The following is a 17,868-nucleotide window of genomic DNA, read 5'->3' as shown; positions in this document are numbered from 1 at the left end:
ACACCCTGCTATTTTTAGAGATGGAGTCTTGCTGTGGCTCAGGCTGGTCTGGAACCCGTGAGCTCAGGCAATCCACCCACCTCAGCCTCCCAGAGAGCGGGATTACAGGGGGGGAGTCACCACACCTGGCTCTTTTCCCTTCTCTTGCTCTCAGTTAGCTTCTCTCCCTCCCATCCACCTGTGCTTCACGTCTCTGCTGGCCTTGATCACAGTGGACATTATTCTTCATCCCTAAAGACAAGGAGGCAAACAGCTTTAATGATTTCCTTTTGTCTACAGGAAAAAAAAAGTCTAAACTCTGACATTACATTTAAGGTCTTTTATTTTACCATAACATACTTGGCTAGCATTTTTCTTGTATTAGTTTACTGAGTTTCAGTTGGTTGCCTATCACATGCGGGGAATAGGGGGATTGTGTAGACTCACTAAGGAGATATACTAGTAAGTAAACAATCCTTATGGTAGAAAGTAGGGGAGGAAATATTAGGATGTAGGTTTCCAGTGTTGCACTAAGAAAGTTTAATCACTGACCAGTCAAGAAGAACTCTTACAGTTTGTATCTAGAGTGGACGTTTGATCATAGCAATTATTCTATGTAGCAAAAGTGTTACAGAAAATACCAGTGGTAGATAGGGTTTTGTTTAATTTCTTTTAAAAATTATTTATATATGTTTAGAGACAGGGTTTCACTCTGTCACCCAGGGTGGAGTGCAGTGGCATGATCATAGTTCCCTGCAGCTTCAAACTTTTGGACTCAAGTGATCCTCCCCCCTCAGTCTCCCGAGTAGCTGGAACTATAGGTGCATATAGCCCAGGTTAACTTTGTTTTTTTTACTGTCTGGTAATGGACTTTAAAAAATTTTAGGGGCATCACGGATGGTCAAGATCCAATAATGCTGCCTGCTTATTATTTAATAGAAGTTTGGTTGTGATCATTATATTTTTTAAGAAGAGAAGCATTGTGTTATCTATGAGGGTAGATTTCTAAAATTTATGGATATTCTTGTAGATGCAAGGCCATAGAACTATTACATACCAACAAATAAACCCAGGACTTTCTCATTCCTGTTACTGGAGTTATATACATATTTTCTTCTGCTATTGGAGTTGTATACATATTTTCTGTTGTTACCAGATTATTTGTTAGACAAATATCTAAATATTTGCTTCATATATAAATATCTCATATTTTGGACTAGATTGTAAGCTCCTTGTAGGCAGGCACTAGGTTTTGTACTTTTGGTGGGATTGAGAAGCTAGAGGGTGCACCAGCCCCTCACCAACCTCCTTCCCTTTGCTGCCCAACTGATTCTAAGGCTGGTACCTGGACCCCAGGGTCCCAGGCCTCTAATGCCTCCACATAGAGACTTCCACAAGGTGGTGCTCTTTTTCCACTTCTGTGCTTGGGCATCACTATCCACGTTACTCTGCCACTAGCCCTTTCCTTGTACAAGAGTACTGGTAGTAAAAAGAAAATTTGAAAACAATATGAATCTTTCCCTGTGAGAAAAGAGATTAGAGGAAATATCTACAGTTTACAGACTCTTAGCATTGCTCAGCAAAGCTATTCCTTGGGTAAATCAGCCTTTACCATTGGCTTACTGCTCAAGGTCATTTGTGAGGGATTTTCCATTGAAGTCCTACTCAGCTAGGTTTACATCTGAATCTTAAGCTTCCATTTCTAATATCAGGATAATGCTTTGGTATTAGTCTTTGCAGTATGTTTGAAGTCAGCCAGTACTAAACAAGAGAGTTAGTCAAGAGGGAGACAGAAGTCTTTGGACATTGCGTGTTGCAGACAGCCTATGCATTCAGAAGGCATTGATGTTTTGGTACAAAAATAAAGTTTGAATTTGGACATCCTTAAGTCATCAATAAGAGATTTGATTTTGTTCAGCAGGTGGTTTACCAAGGCTGGGAGTGGATGATTTGTTTTAAATTTCCATAAGTCACAGGTAAAATAACACTTTTAATACTTCAGTTGCAAAAAAATTCATCGAGATGTTCTAGATTTATAACATCACAGATGTTGGCCTTTGTGGATAGTTAGTTTTATAATGCCATGACAGCCCTATTCATCTAACTCAACAGATCTTATCATTTTGGGGAGGTGCGAGGGAGAGAGAGTTAACGACACTAATGAAGTCTACAGACTTCTCCTCATGAGAAAAGAAAATACATGCTACTCTTTATTCACAATTTTAGGCAGTTTGTGAATCCCCTCAAGCCCCACTGTTGACTCCCAAGTTAAAGACCTCTGATCTAACCACTCCCTAATACCCATAGAGTGCTTGATAAAGCAATTGTATTTTCTCTTACATACTAGATTTGTTTTTTATATTATAGCCAACAGGAAAGCTATTGATGTGGAATTTAAGAGCATGGGCTGTGGAACCAAGCAGACCAGGATACAAATCTTGCTTCTCCCACCTGGCAGCCACCGGATCTTAATCAAGTTGTTTGACCTTCCTGAGTCAAACTGAAACTGAGTCTCAGTTTCTTCATCTGTACAATGGGGATAATAATAGTACTGACCTCCTAGAGTTGTTATGAAGATTAAATGAAATAATACATGTGAAATGTATACATAGCACAATGACTATAGCATATATTATGCTATGTATATTAAAGTATGTTAATTACTTTATTATAATTAGGAAATGCAATTATTTTTCCTTGCTAGATATTTCTACAAATATGATGATAGTAACAATTGTTTGACATATGCCAGGATCTATCTAACTAGCTGGCTGAGAGTTTAAACTCTGAGTACTTTAATCTCAATAACCACATTCATTAGTCAGTTCTGTGGTCAAGAATTTGATACTTTCCCCTCCTTGCAATCTAATGATTTATAGTTAATAGCCCCATTTTCAGCAGAAATCTACTAATGTATTCTGTGAATCTTAGTTGGAAATCTAGAACAGTATGTGTTTAGTATGAAAGATATTAGAACATAGCTGTAGAAGGACCGTACCACCGTTTCATCCATGGCACCTGAGCAAAGGACTTGTAATAACACTCAATATATATTGGCAGACTGGGTGACTGAACTCTTTTAGAATAGTAAAATGTCTTTAGAGAAAGGCTCCACTAATTTTGATGAGTGTTATAAAAATGTTTTGTTACATTTGCAAGGCTTTCCTCCTTAATTGCTTATTAGAGGGCCCATCCTGAAACTGGCTGCTGAGGTTGGAAACTTGTCTGCCTGCCTTTACAAGCTGTGTAACCACAGTCAAGTTATGTTATCTTTAGATGCCTTAGTTTTCTCATTCAGAAAATGGGTTCGATAAAAAGGTTGGAGGGTGAGCTCGGCACCTGTAGCTCAGCGGTTAGGGTGCTGGCCACATACACCAAGGGAGGCAGTTTCAAACCCGGCCTGGGCTTGCTAAACAACAATGACAGCTGCAACAAAAATATAGCCAGGCATTGTGGTGGGTGCCTCTAGTCCCAGTTACTTGGGAGGCTGAGGCAAGAGGATCACTTAAGCCCAAGGGTTTGAGGTTGCTGTGAGTTATGACACCACAGCACTCTACCACGGGTGACATAGTAAGACTCTGTCTCAAAAAAAAAAAAAAGTTTAGAGTGTAGAAGAAGTGAGTTAAAATAAGGGAAGCCTTTAGAGAAGCACCCAACAAAATGTTCAGTAAATCCCAGCATTGTTATTATTGCATTATTATTATGACTACAATGACTGCTGCTTATCCAGATTCCCCTAGTACTGTGGGTTCAATTTATTTATACCTTTGCCCAAACTAACGTTCAAATAAAACACTTTTAATTTAAAAATATGAATAGTAAACTTTGTACTTTGTCTTGCATGAAATGTAACCTTAAAGTTCCAAGACTCTGTTTTGTAGCCTAGACGAAACATTGTGAAATTTTATTCTTCCGTTTTCATTTTTGGAGACACAAGTGAAGAGGGGTTTATTTTGACTACATGTGAAACAATCATCATCAGTGTGGTTGCAGCATTTTCTCCCTGCTCATTCTGTATTCATCATTTTTCAGATCCAAATATCATTTGCATGGGCCTGATGATGTTGAGTATGGATATTGCAGAGGAGTGATAACTTCCCTTTGCTATTGAAGCCGAAGCTTCAAAGAGAAGATTAAAGAAGTGTTTGTTATCTATCTGCACAGGCCTGATATGAAATTCTCAGAGGCTTTTAAGATAAACACAGTTCTGTGTGTGTGCATTTATATGCTTTTTTTCTTCTGTATACTTCTATTGTGGCTTTTGTGCTTTGGTTTAAAATGTCTAGTTTCAAACTTATTAAACCTTCTGGCTAAAGGAGAATTGTTTTCAGAGCAAAGGGTAAGAATTGGAAGATGTTGGCAGGATTTGACTAAATGCTTCCTGAAAAGTATAGAATTTTCTACAGTACAATCATCTTTCCAGGGAACATGATGAAGGACATTCATAGGTTATCTTTAACAAGACAAGATCAAGATCTTAAAGGTGTCCAGCAAATAATGATCTCTAGTGCCCTCCAAGTGAGATGAGATTGCTCATCATTTGGGCTTTCCTTTCAGAAGTGTCCTCTGTGAACTGTGGAATAGAGCTGTGGTTTGGTTTTTGTTTTAAACAAACTTTCTTTGGGGTTGTTGCGTGATCAATACTCAGAGTAAGAAGAGAGGAAGAAAAGATAGGGTAGCAAAATAGATTTATGCCTTCTGAAAAAGAAGAGAACTTATATTCCACTTGATGCCATTCCAAGTGAAGCTCTACATATGATTTTTTTTTTTTAAAGAGACAGCATCTCACCCGGTTGCCCAAGTTGGAGTGCAGTAGCACAATCAGCTCACTGCAACCTCAAACTCCTGGGCTCTAGTGATCCTCTCCCCTTAGCCTCTCAAAGTACTGAGATTACAGACATGAGCCACCAGGCCCAGCCCTTTACAGAAATTTTTTGTAATTGACAAATATAATTGAATATATTTAAAATATATCACATATGCTTTCTCATAATTGGTGCTATGAGTGGAATGATAGATATTGGAGACTAGAAGTGGGAGTGGATAGGAACAGAGAGGTTGATGACAGATTAGTTAATGGGCACAATGTACCCATCATTCAGGTGATGGATACCCTGGAAGCTTTGACTTGACCACTGAATAGTCTATGCATGTAACAAAATTACACAGGTACCCTGTAAATCTATGCAGATAAACAATATATATTTCAAAATAATAAAATGTACAGTATCATGATTTTATAGATGTTGTGAAACAATTACCACAATCAAGTTAAATAATACATCCATTACCTCACACAGTTACATTTTGGGGACGGGGTAAGAATGCTTAAGATATATTCTCTTGGCTTGGCGCCTGTGGCTCAAGTGGCTAAGGTGCCAGCCACATGCACCTAAGGTGGCGGGTTCGAATCCAGCCTGGGCCCACCAAACAACAATGATAGCTGCAACCAAAAAAAAAAAAATAGCTGGGCATTGTGGCGGGTGCCTGTGGTCCCAGCTACTTAGGAGGCAGAGGCAGGAGACTCACTTGAGCCCAGGAGTTGGAGGTTGCTGTGAGCTGTGATGCCACAGCACTCTACCCAGATGGACAGCTTGAGGCTTGGTCTCAAAAAAAAAAGATATATTCTCTTAGCAATTTTCAAGTACATAGTATAGTATTATTAACTATAGTCACCATGTTGCTCATTAGATCCTTAGAACTTACTCATCATATAACTGAAAGTTTGACAGAATTATTTAATTATAGAATAATGCAGATTGTGTTATTAATATTTAACATCAACTAGGTAGGCCCGCCACTTTATTTAATACTGTTAAATTGAGTTCTTTCTTCATAATCAGCCTTCTTAAGATACAGCTACTATTGGCAAAAACAATACTTTTAATGTGTATGAACTTATAAGATCATCTTTCTTCTTGACCAAAAAGAGAAACCAGGATACTTTAAAGTAAGTAGAGAAGGGAACTGAAAAAAACGTATTAGTTGGAGTAGGGGTAGTGGGCAAGAGAGGCACAGAAGAGGCTGAGCTCATCAATAACATATTTTTCCTATTTAACAGCTTGCCCCTAGAGTTGGCCTTTTAACTGCTGCTGCATGGCTAGGTTTTTTCTGGGCCAATAAATAAGAACAACATTGGTCAGCAAAGTTCCTGCTGTTGCCATCATTAACATTTTGGAAAGAGGTGTAGAATGAGAGAGAGGGAACATGTTTGCACATATTCACACCTTAATTTCTATCTCTATTTAATTAGAAGTTGAGTTGGAATTGGGGGTTAATGCAATGCCCTCAAGAGAAGACAGAAAATAGTAAGAAAAGATGAAAATGTGGTTACCTGTTTGATGATTTGCTTGACTGGCTATGTTTTATAGAAAGGAATTTTATTTTATGGCAGACTCCTCGTGGTGACAAGGTACAATGGAAAGCTGCACTGTCTGCTAGGTGGAGATTGACCCACCTTAATATTATACTTAACTTATTTAAGTTTCAGCCAGTTCCAATTTACATTTGCTGTTACATTTATACAGACATCCCTTCTTCTGAGCCCTTGCAACTTTCCATCCTCCCTTTCCTCTGCTCCCTCATCTCCCCTTTTCCACTGCGGATGTCACAGTGGTTCTGGACTCTTCTTGCCTTCTAGCCAAGCATCTTATGTCTCCCTTCACCTGATTGGTAGCCTAGAGCTCTTCAGGGAAAGGAGAGGAGCAAAGAAAGACAATCATCAGATTTCTTCTCCATTTTCTCTTCCTCATTTCCCATCATTTCCCCCCAATTCATACATGGATTATGGCAGCATACTCCCCACTGACCTCTTTCCACTTTCTGAAATTTTATCTTATACAGTAAAGAAATAACCTGGATACTCACTGAGCCAATGTTCTGATCTAAAGAAGCCAAACCTGATTTCAGTCATGCATGTACTGGAAGACACACCATTATCACCTACATATTGCCTTTTTCTGAATCTTATTTTGGTCATGAACTCTTTTAAGAATTTGATAAAAACTGTGGACTCTCTCACTCCTGAGAGGTCACAATAAGGATAGAAAAATATCTATTCTATTCAGTGCCATGGAAGTCGTTATGTCCAGGGTAAGAATTAAGGTGCAATAACTGTGAGCCTGATTGGAGTATGTTGAGGAGTATGTGGGAAGTGAGGAAATTAAAAGAGCAGGCTCAGACAATGCTCCTGAAAATTTCACTGCAGTGTGAAGGGAGATAGGAGAGCGGATGAGGGAATGTGGAGGGGGCGAGGGAGGGCCTGCTTTATTTTTATATGAGCATAAATACGGGTCCTTGGAAAGGACCAAGTTAGGAGGAGGAGGTTGAATAGATACACGAGAATAATCAATAAAGAATAATAGAAGGTTCCTGTGAAGGCAGGAAGGAATGGGATCCAAAGAACAATAGGCTTGTGTGGATAATCATCACATATAACAGTATTTCTCTGGGTGGGGGGGGGGTAATGTAGGTTCCAAATAAGTGACTTACTTATAAGTGATCCTTCCCACAACTGCTATATCATCAGTTTAAGACTTCAAGGGTTGTCAGTTGTGCCAATCATTTCCCAAAATAATAGAAGAGCTGAAATGATATAGTAGACTACAAGAACTCCATTCTTGGCTCTGACACTAAAATGCTAGATAAGCTTGAGTTAACTGTTTATGGTTTACCTGTAAAATTAAGAATTTAGGCTTAAGAGGCATTTGAAGATTTGGTGGTGGTGGTGGGGTTTGGTTGTTGTAACTATGGGGAGTGCCACTGGTATTTGGGACCATGATATGTATAACAGGACAGACATCACCACAAAGAACTGTCCTGCTCAAAGCCTGCAGAGCTCCTGATGAGAAACCCTGGGCCACCACTAGCTTCCCTCTTAGGACTTTTCTAGCTCTAAAGCAAAAATGGCCTAAGGAGTTGTAGTAAATTAAATGCAGCCTTTAAGCCTTTGAGTTTGAGAATCTTTCAAATCACCAGGACAATGCTTTAGTTTTTCTGAAAGTGAGTAATGCCTTTGGCTAGTTATTGACTATTCTGCAAGCTTTTTGGACAAGGTGCTATAGTTATTACTGTAGGTCAACCAAAACTGAGAAACACAAGTTTGACTTATCTCCTATTTTTTTTTCTATATTTCAGGTACTGTTGGGATTTTCAGCCCCAAGGTGAGTTCTCTTTGACCATGAATGGTTTTATGCTAAAATGTATAGTGGGGTTGTTAAATTCTGTCTATGCTATATAAGCTTCTCCACAGAGTGGCATTAGCAATTTCTAAGGGAAGTTAGTGGAGTGTTTAATTAACCTTCACCCCGCTGGGCCCCCTGTCCTGCTTTTTAGCAACAAGAGGCTCTGTGCTTCTGCCTTCTGAGTGGTTTGTTGCTAGATAATTTTATAGAACCAAAGCTATAATATGCTTTTATTCCTTGAGCTTTGTTAGATGCCAACAGGATCCAGTAGCATTCAAATGAAATGGTGGCCGAGTCCATAATAAAAACCTTGGGAGGGTTCCAACTCAGCTAATCCTTCATTTGCTCCAGAAATAAATTCCAGTATGTTACCTCTGCGATCACAGTGCCCTTCCACACAGCCTGCCTGTCTGGCAGCAGAGAAATGTCAGAAATGGAGCAGTGTTGAAATTCCCACTAGAACAGTGTTATCACATTTTAATATGAGCCTCACTGCAGCCTCGGTGCTTCTAATTGCTTTCAAACCATTGTTTTCCTCCTTTTGCTTGATGAACCCAGCATCTGGCATGATTCTAAAAAGTACAACAGACAGCTGTGTGCAAAATTAAAAAAAAAAAAAAGGACAGGATTAGAACACATTTTTAAAAGGTTCAAAATGGAAATATTTTTTTCTGAGTTTAAACAGTTTGAGGGGGTGTCTTTAAAGTATATGCATTCTTTCTTTTTAGTGCTGTGGCTGAGAATGTCAGAAACATCATCCTGAATATTAATCATCTTAATTTACTATACATGGAGGGTTTTTATTTTTTTCAGAGAATCACAGAGAGTTTTAGATCAGATTCGCAAATAGATTTATGAACTATTTTCCCCTACAATATTTTTGACCAATTGTAAACTTTTTCAATATTTTTCATTATCTTAATGTTGTCAGTGTATTCAATCTCAGTGAACAGAAAACTATTAAAATTGTGAGAAATAATAATAGTTTTCTTTTTTATTTTTCCCTTTTATTAAGTCATATACACATAGATTTTTTAAAAAGTCAAAATAATAGTTTTCTTAAATTTTTATTTTCCTACCTCATACTTTTAGTATGTTTCAAGTCAATACCTGCATTAGGCTTTCTTTAAAAGGGAAGTTGTAAGAAATAAAGATCTCATTTTTTAAATCTTCTTGACTCTTGTGAATTTTAATAATGTGATATGGTATTACTATATATTTCACTGTGCTAAATAAAGCATTTATAGCTAAAAACATAGATTAAGCAGTAGAGAATTATATGTAATAATGTAGCAGTTTACTTTGCAAAATATGAAATGCACTATTCAGGGAAAGACCCTCTGGTTCAGGGTTTAACAGATGTTAACCAAAATCCACAGGGGGAAGAACGTGATTATGAACCGGCAGAAATGAATGAAACTCTGAGAGTAGAATTAATGACCTAAAGAAGAAATAAAGAATTGGTGTCAGAGTTGTAGTATAATGTTATGATGAGACGAGAAAATAATTTTACAGCCTAACATAAGAGACTATATGAGACTAAAAAGACAAAGGGCACATCTTACCAGGCTCACAGGATGGTGGCATTGCGGGCATCTTCTAACACAGGGTGACTTCTACACACCCTTTCTCTCTTCGAGAGAGGGCAGAGGCAGAGCAGCCAGGGGGGGACAGTTGAAATTTGTTTATTTAGAACAGAAAACTATATTTGCTTCTCAATGACGATATGTGTGGTAAAAATCTTTGCTCATTTGGAAGGAATTGTAAGGAAAGATGAAGCAGAAGAGGTCATACTGTTGCCCCAAGTCTTGCTTGTCCTCATACAGATACTTTTGGGGGGAGTGAGAGTGTCTTTTACTTTGCCCTTTGGATCAAACCATAACTGACTGTATGCTTCAGAAACTGGTGGTGTGGATGGGAACAGTAGCTGGTTTATATAAGGTACTACAGGGCAATTTAAGATTATGAAAATAACAGGAATGTGTAAGAAAGAGAACAATTGGCAGAGAAAATTTTAAAAGCCCTGGAAGACTAGGTAATGTTGGGATGGGAGAAAAAAAGAACTGTTGGCCCCAAACTTTCCTAGCATTTTTATCTGTGCAGGAATATAGTAGGATATAATTCTGAATTTGCCTAAATACATTCTTCAGGATACTTGGACTATACCAGATCTGGTGCCTGGAAGGAAAATAGTCTTAAGTTACAAAAGATCCCTTAATTTTAGGTTCTTCTAGTAGCACACAGTTTTAAAAAATAATAGCTTTATCGAGATATAGTTCACACACCATAAAATTCACTCTTTAAAAGTGCACATTAGTGGATTTTAGCATAGTAAAGTATAGTAAGTGTAGTGTGGTACAGTATTGTATTCTATAGTATAGCATAGTATGTGTTGTGTACCCATCACCACTATGTAATTTCAGAACATTTTCATCACCCCAATAAGAAACCTCATATCCGTGGCAGAGCTCATACTCTATTGCCACATTTTACTGTGTCATTACAGGGTTATGGAGGATTAGTAGTAAGATGTGTATAGTACCTGGACATAGTAAACAATAAGAAAATGTAGTTCCTATTTATAATAATGATATGCTAGTTAGTGATAGTTCTTTCCCTCACATTTCCATCCAAGTTTTCTTATTTGTCCACTGTCAACTTCCTGAATATATTCATTTTTTAAAAAAGGAAACAGGGAACATAAAACATGATCACAAAATACATTTAATGTAGAGGAGACATAAATGGAAAGACTCTTTTAATGAGTTTAAATATAATTGAAGAACTTGAAAGAGGCTTTTTATTTTTACCTTATAATAAGATATAAATTGCTTTAATAATTCAAGACATACTTACTTTAAAAATTTTTTTGCCTGCTTAGTTTTTCTATTAAAGTTACAAAGAAAAGCCTTTGGAGTCTTTGTCATGGAACTTCTATCATTTCAGTAATCAATATCTAAAAGATGATATTGATCAGCTGTCTAAACAATATCAATTGTTAAGATTTGATGATAATATCAAACTGATTTTCTTCATTTTGCTTCAGTTTCCCGTTTTATGAAATGAGTTAATTACTGACAATTTTAGTTTAATAGTATAATAAATTGAAATTTGATTACAAGATATGTTTATAATTCAAAATTTATTGCTATAAAAAATTTTCCTGAATATTAGGTAGAATTTCCCACCATGGGCTCAGAGTCTAAAAAAATGATAAAATACTTCCTAAAAAACTTAGGAAAGACCATGGGAATATTGTAAATACATATAACAACATACATTTTTTTGGCCAGTGGTCACTCACATGACATTTGTGATAGTGGTAGGTGTAGGCCAGTGAACTCTCTTGCTAACTTGAAGACTTTTCAAGTTTCTGTATCGTTGGCATAGAGGTTTTTGGAAAAAATTATCCAATATATTTCAATATGAAAAAAATTCCTCTTGTGAATCTTAAAAATCTCATTTGAAGTGGTAAAGCAAATTAATGCCTAAAAATACAGCTTGGCAAAAGCAAATCATGCAGATTGTATAAAGAATATGCTATTATAAAATCATGTTAACTATAAGTTAAAAAGATATTTATGATGGGTACACTGTCCCCCTATATGTAATCCCAGCACTTTCCAAGGAGGAATTGGGAACATCACTTGAGGCCAGGAGTTTAAGATCAGCCTATGCAAAATAGTGAGACTGTCTTTACCAACTCACACCCCCAAAATTAGCCAGTATGGTGGTACATGCCTATTGGCCCAACCACATGGGAGGCTGAGGCAAGAGGATTGCTTGAGCCCAGGAGTTTGAAGCTTTAGTGAGCTATGATGATGCCACTGCACTCCAGCCCCAAGTGACAGAGTGAGACCTGTCCTAAAAAAAACAACAACACAAAAAACTTACTGTTAAGTTTTCTAGGTGTGGAAATGGTTAGGTATTTTAAAAAGAGCTCTCGGGTGGTGCCTGTGGCTCAAAAGGGTAGGGTGCCAGTCCTATATGCCAGAGATGGCGTGTTCATACCCAGCCCTGGCCAAAAACTGCAAAAAAAAAAAAAAAAAAAAAAGCTCTTATTTTTGAGACTTGTATCCTGTGATATTTAAAGATAAAGTGATATAGTATCTTACTAGTCATTTAGGAGGGAAAAAAGAACAGGGTAGGGAGGGTGTAGATGAAACAAGATCATCTATAAATTGACACTTGTTGAAGCTGGATGATGCATTCATGGGGATTTTTTACACTGTTTTGTCTACTTTCATACATGTTTAAAATTCTCCATAAGGCAGTGGTCTCAACCTGTGGGGCACAACCCCTTTGTAACATTGCAAATATATCCTGCATATCAGATATTTACATTACGATTCATAACAGTAGCAAAATTACAGTGACAAAGTAGCAACAAAAATAATTTTATGGTTGGGGGTCACCACAACATGAGGAACTAAAGGGTTGCAGCATTAGGAGGCATTAGGAAGGCTGAGAACCACGGCCATAAGGCAAATATAAAATAAAAAGAAATCAGGTTGAAATAGATTAAAAAAGAAATCCATGATAATTATTTTATTTCTATTGTAAGACTTAGTACATTAAAGCATAAGATGCTTTATGTAGATAGATAGAAAATACATAGATGGGTGAACTGTTTTTAAAATTGTTTCAAGTTAATGTTATGTGATAGAAAGAGTCTGAGCTTTGAAATCAGACCTGAATTGGAATCTAGGCTTCTCAGAAGTTCTGTGAGCTACAGCACGTGATGTCAACTCTTGAAGCTTCAGTTTCCTCATCTATAAAATTCCATTAATAATGTCTACTTCACAGTTATAAGTTATAATGAATTATAATGAGATGATAACGCAGGAGGAATGTTTGCCACAAGACTGGTACTTACTAAAGTGGTAACAAATACCATTTTTATGTCTGAAAGGAGGGATAGGCAAATAAATACATGTATGGAACTCTGATAATATAAATTTCACATATCTTTCAAAAAATTCCTTCATTCCAGGTAACCCTGGTGTGGGGCCATGTTACTCACCATGTATATATTTTTGAGGTTTGTATTTATGGGGTGCACATACAGAATTTTTACTGGTAACTGCTTCAGAGGTTAGATTTATGAGCTTGTTGCTCTATAATGTCTGAGACATGTTGAATGGAAGCACAAATGTTGCTTAACTTCTCGTCCCTTACGATCACATACTTGGAGCATGTAGTTATGACAACTACAAGAAGCAAAACATTAAAGCAGCAAAGAAACACCATCTTTACACTAAAAAGAAAGGGGGGCGGTTCCTTTGAAGTTGAAGAGAAGTGTTTTTGAATTAATGGGGTGTATAGTGATTTTACTAAGTTTTATTTATGAAAATACTCTTTGCATTCATGCCAAAAGGTTTTAGCACAGTCATAAGTAGGATTTATACAAAGAAACACAGCCCAAATTTATGATGTGTTTGCAAATGTAAGAAAAAGTCTAAATTTACAATATTTGTAATTTATTGTTAAGTATCTTTCTATCACTATTCCTGGAATGCTAATATTTTATAAACACAAGCGTTGGCTATGAATCTAGAATATCCTAACCTATACTCCTTTTTAAAAAGAAATCTTCCAGCATGTTTTCAATGTCTGTGGGGGACTTAATAAGGGGGAAATGTACGCAGGATGAATACTCTTGCCATTGGCTTTGGCCCAGCCTTTTAGCATCAACATTCTTGACAGCTGCTTTTGTGGCTTGACTTCCTTTAGGCATTTCCCACCTTTCTTTATTTGCTACATTTTATACAAATTAATCTATAGAAAGTGAATACACATACAAACTGTCTTTGAAGTTAATTACTGACTTTGATACCTTTTTAAAATATTGTACTTCCTATACATCTACTGGTTGAAGTTTTTTTTTTTTAGCGGAATACTACATCTCAAAATTAATGCACTAGTTGTTTTGCAACTACTGTCAAAGACAGTAAGGTTTTGTTTTTTTTTTTTACAAAAAGATTCACCTTTTTTCTTTTAAAGCAGGGGTGTCCAACCTGGGTCTCGCAGGCCACATGTTGATTTTTTTGAGGATCTTTTTTTTTTTTTTTTGCTTATCTATGGTGTTGGAAATAACAAAAAGTATGCATGAGCCTTTTTTGGTAGTCAACTTTCAAGAGTGTTTGTGTATTTAATGTGTGGCTCATGACAACTTTTATTCTTCCAATGAAAATAAGAGAAAATTAAAGGTTGAACATACCTATAAAGTAAACATTTTCTAATGTGTATTGAATATATTTTTATGTGTTTTCTAACTGTCCTTCCTATTCTGGAGTAGATGATATTAAGTCATAAGAAAAAGAACTGACTTTCATGCAGGTAAAATAAATCATTGGAATCAAATGACACTATCTTCTATATTCCCTACACAATATATTAAGTACCAGGAGGTTGATTATAGCATTGTTTGGAATAGTGAAGACTACAGACAGCTTAAATGCCTAGCAATAAGGGACTAGTTAAATAAACAATGATACATTTATTCAACGGAATGCTGTATAGAGTTAAAAAAAATGATATGTATATATGTACTGGCAATTTGGAATGTTCTCCAAGGAGTACTTTTAGGTGAAAAAGGCAATTTGGGCCAAGAACATACGGTTTGTGTGTGTATAAGCGTGTGCATGTGCACTTGCTTTCGTTTGTGTACAGAATATTTTTTGGAGGATACATATGAATCTATGAACAGTGGTAAACTCTGTTGGGGGTTATCAGTATGAACAGAAGAAACATTATTGTTTATATCCTTTTTGAATTTTTACCATGTGCATGTAATATTTTTTAATTTTAAAAATTAGTTAATGTAAAAACTGAGATAAATGTATATTGCTGATATGGAGCAATTGCCAAGATAAATGGTTAGGGAAAAAAAGCGGGGCCGGACACAGTTGCTCATGCCTGGAATCCTAGCACTTTGGGAGACTAAGGCAGGAAGATTGCTTGAGGCCAGGAGTTTATTACCAGCCTGGACAATATAGTAAGACCCCACCTATAATTTTTTTTTTTTAATTATCTATGCATGGTGGTGTGCATTTGTAGTCCTACCTCCTTGGGAGGCTTAGTTGGGAGAATTGCTTAAACCCAGGAGTTCTAGGTTACAGTGAGCTATGATCATGCCAGTGTACTCCAGCCTGGGCAATAGTACAGAACAAATGCTACCATTTGTTAAAAGGAGGGGGGGAAGCTATATGCTGCACACACAGAGACATTTGTTGTATTTAGATAGAAAATTCAAGAACACCCAAGATACCTCATAATGGCTGGCTTGAGAGAAAGACCAAGAGAAGGGAGGGGAGATAAACGTCATTATAATGTTTGAATATTTTGTTTTGGCCATGATTAACTTTTTTTATTTAATAAAGAAACTTACAAAAAACAAAAACTTGAATTAATGTGGTAATGCTCTTTTCCAGTAGAATCATGGTTTAGGGCCAGGCACAGTGGTTCATGCCTGTAATCCTGGCACTCTGGGAGGCTGAGGTGGGTGGATTGCCTGAGCTCACAGGTTTGAGACCAGCCTGAGGAAGAGCCAGACCTTGTCTCTAAAAATAGCCAGGCATTATGGTAGGCACCTATAGTCCCAGCTGATGCGGAGGCTGAGAAAAGAGAACTGCTTGAGCTCCAGTGTTTGAGATTGCTGTGACCTGTGATGCCAGGGCAGTCTACCAAGGGTGACAAATGAGACTGTGTCTCAATAAAAAAAAAAAAAGAAAGAAAGAAAGAAAGAATCATAGAATCATGGTTTAGCAGTTTCTTATCCATTCAGGTTTTCCCTTGTTATTTATTTATTTTTAAATGTGAACATATTTATATCCATAATATTATGGACAAAAGCCCTAATAGTATAAAATAGCATTCTCTGTCATTTAATGTTTGAGAACCAGCAGCATAGACATGTTCCACTGACTTATCATTTAAAATTGAATTTTAAAATAAATAGTAAAGTTGTATTATATAATTCCCATGATAACCAATAGCGAAAACCTTTTCTTACCCGATCTCAGTCTTTCTAAAAGTTCATAGAACTTCTCTAATTTTTGTCTTCATGTAGATGGCAAGGAAAAGCAAGTGACTGATAAATTAATAACGGCTCTAAGTTTGTTAGTGAAAAAAACTTTTGTTGAGCAAAAAACAACTTTTTTTTGCAGTTTTTGGCTGGGGCTGGGTTTGAACCCACCACCTCCGGCATATGGGGCCAGTACCCTACACTTTTGAGGCATAGGTGCCACCCAAAACAACTTTTAAACTGTTTCTCTTAGATCATGTCATACCTGGACCAACACAGAAAATCAAGTGAGAAGTACAGCTTCTGAACATAGAATTTTGATGTAAGGAATTCTACTTATAAAAAATTTTCACGTTCTGAATGCAAAATATTGAGAGGAAAGTGTAGTTCATTGGAATATAAGCTTTTGTGATTCTTCTGCTTAAAACCTTTTTATATCTTTGGAACCCCAGATTAACCTGAAATAAAAAAATATATAAGAATAAGAACAAAAGCCTTTTTTGTGAGTAAGGTAAAGCCTTTAAACTTGAAACTCAGTGAATTTGCTTGATACTTAGAGGTTAAATAATGTAATGGGTGGACCCAATTACATTACCTTTTATTATGCTTCTGCTCAACACATAATTCTCTCAGAAACTTGTTTACCAGGATGGCTGAAGTATCACTACCATGGGAAAGGGACTGCTTAGTTATGGGCAAGGGGATTTGTATGATGTGTAAAATAAACTTTCAGTTACTGCTGACTCTTATGAGCCAAATAGTGGAAGAACCAGTCTTGTGAACCCTATGTGTCCTTGTTAGCTTATGTGAATTTAACACACACTTACAAGCCTGGAAAAGTTATTGGTCATGATTCATCTCTAAAAGGTATCTTCCTGAATTTAAAAGGTGATACCAGGCCAAGCATGGTGACTCATGCTTGTAATCCTAGCACCCTGGGAGGCTGAAGCAGTAGATTGCTTGAGCTCCCAAGTTTGAGACAAGCCTGAGCAAGAGTGAGACCTTGACTCTACTAGAAATAGAAAAACTGGCCAGGCATTGTGGTATGAGCCTGTAGTTTCAGCTACAGAGGGAAGAGAATCGCTTGAGGTTGCTGTGAGTTAGGCTGATGCCATGGCAATCTATTCTGAGTGGCAGAGTGAGACTCTAAATAAATAAATGAATGATACTGCTTACTCTTAAGATTTGAGCACATTGGCTCGGCGCCTATAGCTCAACCGGCTAAGCCTGGACCCGCCAAACAACAATGACGGCTGCAACCAAAAAATAGCCGGGCGTTGTGGCGGGCGCCTGTAGTCCCAGCTACTTGGGAGGCGGAGGCAGGAGACTCGCTTGAGCCCAGGAGTTGGAGGTTGCTGTGAGCTGTAATGCCACGGCACTCTACCCAGGGGGACAGCTTGAGGCTCTGTCTCAAAAAAAAAAAAAAAAAATTTAAGCACATTGTGTGATACCTCGATAGAAAAAGAAAACATTAAAATTTTAAAATAAGGAGATACCCTTCTATGTGGAACTTCTGTTCTAAAGGACCAAACATTGAACTGAATTGTTGAGAGTGAGAGGTTTTGGCCCTTCATAATGGTGATACATACATGTTATTACATACACGTTGATGAATATACAAATGGGAATCCCTGTTTGGAATCTGGTGAGGAATGGGGAGTCCAGATCTTATCACCCTTG

General features: G+C 37.1%; 1 protein-coding gene across 1 annotated transcript in view; it reads left to right on the top strand.

Annotated features, from left to right (window-relative positions):
- SKAP1 (src kinase associated phosphoprotein 1) overlaps nucleotides 1–17,868 on the top strand; it is a gene marked incomplete at its 5' end in the record, with an annotated part of 275,060 nt that overhangs the window by 29,616 nt on the left and 227,576 nt on the right. The window contains one exon of the mRNA XM_012802982.2: nucleotides 8,116–8,141. Within this exon, the coding sequence (XP_012658436.2) occupies nucleotides 8,116–8,141 (26 nt within the window). The remainder of the gene's footprint in view (nucleotides 1–8,115; nucleotides 8,142–17,868) is intronic.

Source organism: Otolemur garnettii, unplaced genomic scaffold (assembly GCF_000181295.1).
Source record: "Otolemur garnettii isolate 467f Iridium unplaced genomic scaffold, OtoGar3 scaffold00018, whole genome shotgun sequence".
In the NCBI taxonomy this organism is placed as follows: domain Eukaryota; kingdom Metazoa; phylum Chordata; class Mammalia; order Primates; family Galagidae; genus Otolemur; species Otolemur garnettii.
The sequence above is the reverse complement of the archived record's forward strand: the minus strand, read 5'-3'. Positions and strand labels throughout refer to the sequence as shown.